Raw genomic sequence first — 8,881 nt, forward strand, 5'->3', positions numbered from 1 at the left:
AACTCAGAAATACATAGAGCAAGCAGGACTTTTGTCCTGATGTTGTATTTAAGAGACCTTTGCTAGGTTCCTATGTTAGTTTTGTAATGTCCAGTGGGCCTTTTGATCTGAGATTAAAATACGTATTTCACTGAAGATCTCTGCTTGGTTTCTTAACAAAAGATAAAAGATACAAGAAGCTCTTCACACACACACATGCAAAAAAAGAAAGCACAGCTGCCTCCCTCAGTCAGAATATAAGCCAAGAAAGCATGAGTTTCAGAGCTAAAATGAAAATAAAAAATTAATTGTGTTTTTAAAATTGCACTGAATTATGCCCTTCATTGCAGTGAGTGATAGAAAACTTGCAGCTTCTGTGTTACATTACTCTGACACTATGAGGCATCCCTCCACCTGCCTGCCTGCGAGATCACCGCATGCCACTACAGAGCCTACAGCACTCAGCCAGGTAGTAGGAGTTGCGAGAGGTGGACCTCAGGTCAGACCATCATCTTCTCATGTGTTTGTGAGCACAGCCTTCCTTAAATGAACGTGATTCACATAGAATACAAATCTTTCGTTTCAGTTACACTTATTATTCACTATGCAAAATCTGACCACAACAGTTATCTCCCAAGACAGCAGCCTTTTACACCTTGTTCTCCCAATCCACGGGCTAAAGGTGGTTTCACCGTGCTAACTTCCACGGATTACAGCACATTTTGGGCTCACAGGAGCTTTGTTTATAGATGTCCTGTAATTAAGAGTTTGTTTTTCATTGGTGTGTATAACAAAACCCTCAGATTGTAATCTAGCCTAGTAGGACCGGGGAGGCGGTGGACAAACATCCCACAGGCGGGATACTTCTCCTCACTCTCTGAAAGCTACTTCTCAGAAGTATTGACCTTTTTGCAACTCTTAAAATGTCTGCCAGCCAAAGAGAGGTGTACATTACCAACATGTGATTTGCTAGTATTACTCTGCATACTTCACAGGCGATCGCTTGCCAAGGTCAGCACAGTGCAGGAATGAAATGCTGAAAGTTCTCCAGCTTAGCTCATTTTAAACCATCATTTAAAATGATCTGACCTGTATTAGATCCTGGCCATAAGCAGTATCCTTGGACTGGTGTTTTTGGTTGAGAGGAGCAAGAGCTGCAGCACTGCAGCAATGTGTAAGAAATCATGAATAAAAACCAGTGACGTTCACAGTCTTGCATAGGGATTTCTACGAACAGAAGCCTCAGGAAGTGATCACCCGTAATCAAGAAAGACTGTGTTTGGGTTAAGGCACTTGCATGCTCCTGAAACATCTGTAATGACAAGAGTGTGCGAATACCTAGTTTGTGCCTCTGCACGACCTCACTCCAGGGTTTTCAAACCACTTTTTCTACTCACTGATTACTTGGACCTGCCTATATACACAGAAAGCCCATTCTGGAAAAGGCTCCTCCTGAATTACTCTGCGGGAAAGAAAACACTTACCTCAAGGTTACACAGCAAGGGCAGAAAGTGATTTTGAGGGAAGCCACGCAGAAGGGACAGGCTGGCCTTCCCTGTGTCAGAAGCTCGGCTGCCTGGTGCCCAGCTGAGCAGCTCAGGCAGGTGGGTACCGCCTCGCTTTCTCTGTAAGCCTTTTGGGGGGGATGTGGCCCCTCGGTGTGCTGCGAGGACAGGGCCATCCCTGAGTGAGGCTTCCTCCATCCTCAGTACAGAGACCGCTGCCAAAGAGCAGTCAGGTGGTAACTTTGGTGACATGACCAAGCTGGGCTGGGTTCAACTGAAAGATTTATCAGAGGTGAAATACCACTTCCAGGCCCCTTGGCCACCCAGTGCTAACAACATAAACACAAATGGCAAATACTTCCTTATCCCACGCTGGTGAGGTGTATATCCCTTCCCACTCAGAGTGTTTATCACAGGGGACATTTCTGGATGCACTGAAAGAGCCCATCTCTCCATCTCATCTCTGCCTTTTTTGGGGGGGGGCAGGCGGGAGGGGGGGGCTAGAAAAGTTTTGAATTACAGCTAGAGCAGTGCAAAGGGCTGGAAATTTTTCATGGTAGAAAGACTTAGATTAGTGCCTGGAAGGAAATAGTTATTAACTCTGAAACTCATGAAGACTTGACCTGGCTATTTCTAGACCCATGTAAATAGAGTAACGTATTTTCATCTTGGCTGGTGGGACCAAAGTCATTAAGAGCAAATAGATCTATATTGCTTTCCGAATATTGTGAAACGTACCTTGTGGATTGTGAAAGAGATCCATGTGGTTTGTTCTTATCACTTTACTAAATTTGTCTCTGCCAGAGCACTGAGAGTGACTGACAGTAAAATTCCCTGACAGGGTATCAGAGCTAGATCATACAGTTGTTTACAGAGAAGAGTCACCATGCAATTTTAGGGCCAAATCCTGGAATACACGTTCAGTCTTCATACCCAGGGAAAGAAACAAGGGCTTTGCCCGGGCGGGGGGGGTCGGGGGAGACAACTATGAAATATTACTTTTACTCTTGCAGAAAAAAAAAGGCAATGCTGCCCATAGCAGGACAGGAATGGAGGGACATCTGCCCCTCCACATTTTTGTTTCTCCATGTTTCTCCCCCCCCCCCCAACACCAGGGAACACACTGAAAGAACCAGCAGACCAGACAGCTCTCTTTCTTACAGCACGTTTTATTCGCAGCGGGGTTTCCAGGGTAGCCCGTGTGTCCCGAGCCCCAGGGTCACTCTGCCCGGGGGGGGGACGGACGGACGGACGGACCCCGGGCCGGGCACTTTTTGCCCCCCCAGCCCCGGAGGGAGCCGGCGGGCCAAGCCAGCGCTGGGGCTGCCCCCTCGCCCGTAGAAGCGGCTGGGCGAGGGTGGGGCGGCCCCGGGAAGTTTTTTTTGGGGGGGGGGGGAGCAGCGACAAGGCTCGGGGTACCGGCCCCCCCCCCGGGCCCCCTCATAGCGCCTGGTAGGTCCGTCGGGGCGGCGGCGTCCCGGGCGTCCCCGGCCCCGAGTCGATGCTGGCGCTGGGCGAGAGGGAGTCGGCGTCGCGGAGGGGCAGCCCCGGTTCCTCCGCCGGGGAGAGGCGGTCCACGATGCTGGAGAGCAATCCAGGCTGGACAGGGCGCTGCCCTGCTCGGCGGCATACCCTGAGGCCGGGGGGGGGGGGGGTGGGATGAGAGATGATGAGGACGGCAACCCGTTACAGCGGGAGACCCCCCCCCGGCCCCCCGCTTCCACCCCCCCCGCACCCGCGGCTGCCGGCGGGTCGGCCTTACCGTGGGCCATCTCGGAGCAGTAGACGGCGTCGAAGCTGCTGCCTCTCGCCGACCAACGGGGCTGCCGCAGTCGGCCTGCAAGACAGCGAGGGGCGAGTGCCGGCCCGGCCGCCCCACCCCGGGGCTACTGGCACTCTCCCCCCCCCCCCCCAAAACGCGGAGGGACAGCGCCTTAAAGCGAGGAGGGAGCCGCTGGGCAGCGCCTTCCCCGTCCCCCCCCGCCTTACCCCGCGCTAAGCCGGGGGGGGGAGAAGACGAGCCCCCGGGGGCTGGGGAGCTTGGTGGGTGCCCTCTGGCAGCCCTCCCGCCCCCCCCATGCGTTCCCGCAAAGCCCACGCGTATGCTGAGCGTTCAACGTGAGAAGGGGCTTGTTTCGTTTCCACGCGAACCGTCCGCCTTTTCCTGATGTCCGCTGCGTTTCGGCCGGTCCCACGCCCGTGGGAGCGGTGCCACGACGCTGGGCCGAGGGGGACCTCCCCGCGGGCCTTCCTGGGGTCCCCGCAGCCCCATCGCTCCTGCCCCTCGCTTACCATCCCGTCGGAGCAGCTGGAAGTGGGGCTGGTCGGTTCGGAGCAGCTCTGTCCCGGCAGGTGGTAGTAGTTTTCTACCTGTTCCCTCAAGAGCTCCTGGAGGCTCTCGATGTATCTGATGGCGTTTCTCAGATCTCCACTTTGGGGAGTCTTTGGTTGGGGTTGGCGGTGGTGCATCTCTTCAGCGTCTCAAAAGCCTGGTTCACTTTCTTCAGCCTCCTCCTCTCCCTCATGGTGGCCGCCTTCCGCCGGTCCATTGTGGTGGATTTTCTCTTGCAGGCTTTGCAAGCCCACATGAGGCAGTGGCCGGCCTGGTGGTGGCCGGTGGGAGCTCGGACGTGCTCCTCTTCCTCGGAGCAGGCGGGCTCGGGGGGGTCGTGGGCGCCGAAGGGAGGCAGGTCCCGGGGCTCAAAATCCTCGGGGGAACTCGCCCTCCGGGGAGGAGAGGCAGGAGCTGGTCATAGAAGAGCTCGGACGGGGAGAACTGGCAGCTGTCCATCACCTCCATCCCTGCAGCGGAGGCGTCGGTGTGGGGCGGCAGCCACCGGCTCTGGGCGAGGAGCTCCGCAGCGCGCTGGGCCAATTCCTCAGTAATTAGCGACCCCGAGACGAAGTGTCCTTTGGCTGATGCGGGGGGCCCTTATATATACATGTAAAGGGAGGCTGGTCCGCAGCGGCCGCTCGGTATTAGCATATCCCACCACATCCCCTGCCGGGGGCTGTCTGGGCAAGCCCCTCCGGTCCCCAGGAGACAATTTGCTCCGCACCGCTCCTTTGGAGAGCCCTGAGCTGGGCACTTCTCTAGCGAACGTCCTCCCCACAACTGGGTTGCGACATCTCCCAAGTTTAAGCCGAGCCTGGGAATTTGCAGGTTTGGTAAGGACCGAGAAAGAGGGGCAGTGGACGCGCACCGACCGCTGACATTTCCTCCAGAGCCGTTCCTCGTCCCTGTCTTCCCATCTCCCATCACACGCCGCAGCGACGGACACCGGCTCTCCCACGGGGCAATTAACGCAGAACAGCCCCCCCCCCCATAGCACCTACGGTGTCTACTTGCGTATCTTTATTCCCCACAGGCCGTGGCCCAGGTCTAACCTGCAACAATTTACTCCTCTTTCAAGACCCTAAGATTTGTTCACGTATCTTGAGGAGCGCTTTGTCCTGTAGCTGAAGTCGTGTCACCGAGCGTGTAAATTTGCAAACCAGGGGACAAAAAGGCACAGCTACCTGTGGCCGGGAGAGACGAAGAGGGGGGAAGCCCAGGTTTAGTGCTGTCGGATCGGGTCCCAGGGAAAGGGACTCACAAAAGAAAAGGGTACGTGTCTGCTCCGAGACAAATCCCTTCCCATTCTTTCTCCTACTCGTGTGACCCGGTGCTGCTAGAGACACACCAGTCGAGCAGTGCCTTGGGCTTGCTAATTTTCTGCTTTCAGGCAAACTTGTACCGTTACAGATGCGTCCCAGCTGCCAGTGCAACAAACCCCTCCTGGAAGTGTAAAATTTCTAACCCCTGCAATCCCTAAGTAACTTTCAACAAGTCGGGGACAAAAGCTTCGCAGAGCTCCAGCCGCAGCAGTAGCTGAGCGGAGCGGTGCAAGGGTCATTAGAGTGGTAATGAAGCCCAGGAAGCCTTTGGTTTCATCCAGGTGGCTTTTGTAGTTGAGGAAAATATTAGGAGAAGGCAAAGGCAACCTTCCCTACCTGGGAATAAAATTATGTGACCTAGGTTAACTCAAACGGAGAGCGAGTGACCCAGCAGCGGTTCAAACGCTACGGAGCCGGTCTGTGTGCCCAGGAAAAAGGCGTCTTCAATTAACCTCTCGTCAGGAAGAGGTAATGCGGAGGGCATGGCGAGCCGGTTGTCTCAAGGAGCCGCTCTTCGAGTGAGCGAGGCGGGTAGGGAACATCTCCTTAGAGATGCACAAGCGCACACCGCTGGCAAGCTTTCCGATCCGCCGGGCGAGCGGCCGGCAGCTGGGGCTGGGGCTGGGGACCCCCTCTGCTCCCTGCCTCCCCTCTCCCCCCAAAGGCGGATTTCCACCCTTAGGCTAAAACTTTTCCTAAAAAAACCCACAAAACCCCATGCACACACCCTTCTTCCTATAGCGGATGCATAATTATCTAAAGGCCGGGGAAGGCTACATCTGCACTGCTTCGGTTTATTTGGGGCCATAAACGGGGGGAGCCCCCTTTGAAATGAATACTGTAGGAAAAGCAGAGAGTTGATAAAGGAGTAAAGTTACAGAAAGGGGAAAGCTCAGAATGTCAGGCTTCTGCCGCTCCGAGGTGCAGGTTGCTGTTGAGTTGGGCCACATCTGAAACAGGGGCAGTTCCCTATTGTTTTCCTAAGAAACCGGCAGTCCGAAGGGGGGGTCTGCTCGGCAGTAACTTGAACTCTTCACCGGGCTGTGGCGTGCACACACACACACACACAATTTGATTTACCACGTTTGCACTGGCTAAAAGAGACCTGTTTACAGATTTATGCTTTGCGCGCAAACAAACTTGATCTTTAACGTGCCGGTTGCAGTTCTGATCGCCTTTCAGGGGTTTCTCTCCGAGCATGCAGTGTGGATCTCCCGGTGCACAATGCCAACTCCCTCGGTCCCGCTCTCCTGGCGTCCAGAGCTTTAGCTCGCAGCTTTAACTCTTAATCCAGCGGGGCTGGGGCCCTTAAGAAACGTGCCTTTTCCCAAAAGTCTTTGAGGAGCTAGGAAAATTTGTTTCCTTTTCCCTTGAATATTTTGGGGGAAGGGGAAGAAAGGATGGAAGAGCCTGTCACTCAGGAAGGAAAAAACATCTGTAATTAGTATCCCTTAAGAGCCCCGGCTCCTCTGGTAAAGTGATCTCAAAACAAATTTGCAAAAGTGCAGTAGGCGAGTGGAACTAAAGAAAGGGGAGAGAAAACACAAACTATTAAGGCTGGCTAATGAGGCTGCTGGAGGGGAGGGGGCGGGGGGGGGGGGGGATATGCTGCATTTCAGGAGGCTCAAATCCCGAAAGCGGGAACAGCCTTGAGCATCAGACACTGTCTGCTCCTGCTGCCAGCCGGAGAGAAAATGGTGAACGTGTCAGGAGCTCGTTAAATGGTGTTCCTCCCCCCCAGCCCTCCCGCTCCGCAGCGATCGGCGTCCCGCACCTATTCCTGGAGGGATTCGATCCCGTGGGGGGACCACTGGCAGAGCGTGCGCTCTTTTTCCAAGCCCCGCGCCTTTCTGTGCTTTCTAAGCGAAGAAAATCCCACAGAATCCATAAGTCACCGGGCCGGGGTGTGTGTGTGTGAGGTTTTTGGGGGCCCACGGGAACGCGCCCCGCCGTGCCCCCCCCCCCCAGCCAGCCCCTCCGCACCCCCGCAAAGCACCGCGCCGTTCCCCCCGCAGACCGCCGGCCTCGCCGAACGCCGGAGAGCGTTATTTTATTTAATGGGGCGGGGGGGGGACACGACACGACACACAGAAGCGTCCCCCCCCGCCTCTCGCCCTCCCGCCGTCGGGTCGGTGGGTGCCGGCGGCGGCGGGGGCTCCTCCGCATCGTCCCGCCAGCAAAACTGTTTCCCAGTTGGGGGGGGGTGTGTCGGGGGGGGGGGGCGGGCTCTTCCAGCCGTGTGAGAAACGTTTGGTTCCCCCCAGCGCTGGGAACCGTGCGCACCTAAGTAAACACATTAGTACCTGCCAGAGGGATTTGTGTGGAAGACAGCTGAAGAAGGCATTGGCCTCTGCTGGCACCCTGGGACTCCCAAGAGAGATCAAAGGGACACGAGGGGGTTTTTAGCAGCCTTGAGACTGGGAAAAGTCGCTAGTTCCTGCTAGCGGAGGGACGGCCCAGCGAGCACATGGTTCAATTATTCAACCTCCTCCCTCCCCTGCCCCCCACTGCCGTTCCCCAGTTCGTTCTCCACAGCAAGGTGGAAGCTCTGGAAAAATCGTGCGGGTTCCCCAAGGCAGCAGCGATCCGAGCAGGAATTTTCCCCGTGGAAATAGCTGCTGGGTCGACGCTTGCCCGCCTTGCCTTCGACCTCCGAAAATAAGCTGAGCCCGCTGCCGGCTGCCCTCCTCCCTCTCTGGGTTGCGGGCCGTTTTACGGAGGGAAATAAAGATGCACAATAAAAAAAAAAAAAAAAAAAAAAAAGGGCTTCAGGGGCGAGGGGGGGGCGGTGTTCGGCTCCCCGGCAGCAGCGCTCCAGCCCGCTTTCCTCGCGTTAAGTAAACGGCAGCGGGGCGGAGGGACCGGGGCGGGGGGGGGGGGGGGTGTCACCTGCATTCGTGTAAAAACGTCGATAAGTTTGTGCGTGGCCCCGCCGGAAAAAGACTTGATTAAATCACAAGCCTCTTGTCCTTACCCAGTTATTACCCTTTGATTTTGTGATTCCAGGGCCCTGTTTGCTTTGGCTGGGGGACTTAGGTAAAGATTATCCTTATTAATATCGAACACAAACATTTTAATCGCAAACACGCTGAGGACCTTCACTGCGAAGCCCGGCATGTCAGCCGCAATCACGGGGGTCACGGAGAGTCTCTTCGGGAGGTATTTTCTTTATTTAACGGAAAAAAAAACCCAACCCCAAAACAGCTCCTTTAGGCAAACTTCCTCCAAACAATCGCTCGAGTTACCCCGCTGCGGGAGCAGACCCTGCCGCGGGGGTCCTACCGGCCAGTGCGTTGAGGTTAATGCTGGGCTGAAGGCAAACCTGACAGTAGGCTGTCGGCGTGACACTGTGCTCTGGGGGGGGCTTCGGCCCCGCTCCTGCCCCGCTGCGGGAAGGGGGTCCTGCGGGGCTTGGTTCGGCCGGTGCTGCATCAGGCAGCCCTTCTCTCTGACCCGGCGGGGATGGAAAGAAATTGTTAAGGAAGGCGACGAGCCCCTAACGCGATCTGACATACTCCATTACTGCCGATCGAGTCCCTTCGCCACAGAAGCGAACGGTAACATTTTCGCCAAAATGCAGAGCTCGCACGCCAGGACCCGCGTTCCCCGAAGAGCCCGAGAGCTCCCCGAGGCAAGGGGGTTTGTCTGAAACCAGAAGAAGGGGGGAAACCGCCGTTATCTCTCGCCACCCGCCCATCACACCGTGCCGCCGCAATTAGAGCGAGTACTTAAGCGGTTTA

At 55.9% G+C, this 8,881-nt stretch overlaps 1 protein-coding gene and 1 long non-coding RNA gene across 2 annotated transcripts; both read right to left on the reverse strand.

The window, feature by feature from the left end:
• Positions 1-2,875: 2,875 nt before the first annotated feature.
• Positions 2,876-4,705, reverse strand: MYF5 (myogenic factor 5). The gene is given in 8 exon segments (XM_052774516.1): positions 2,876-3,073; positions 3,076-3,117; positions 3,247-3,303; positions 3,306-3,321; positions 3,777-3,910; positions 3,913-4,198; positions 4,200-4,232; positions 4,234-4,705. Coding segments are annotated over 8 exon segments (768 nt in total). The 5' UTR covers positions 4,285-4,705; the 3' UTR covers positions 2,876-2,924.
• Positions 4,706-5,919: 1,214 nt separating this feature from the next.
• Positions 5,920-7,517, reverse strand: LOC128135696 (uncharacterized). Its single transcript, XR_008233210.1, has 2 exons — positions 7,445-7,517; positions 5,920-6,551 (listed from the first exon to the last, which is right to left on the reverse strand). It is a non-coding gene; the product is annotated as an uncharacterized LOC128135696 (long non-coding RNA).
• Between the last annotated feature and the right edge of the window lie 1,364 nt (positions 7,518-8,881).

The sequence above is a fragment of the Harpia harpyja genome, chromosome 23 (assembly GCF_026419915.1).
Source record: "Harpia harpyja isolate bHarHar1 chromosome 23, bHarHar1 primary haplotype, whole genome shotgun sequence".
In the NCBI taxonomy this organism is placed as follows: Eukaryota; Metazoa; Chordata; class Aves; order Accipitriformes; family Accipitridae; genus Harpia; species Harpia harpyja.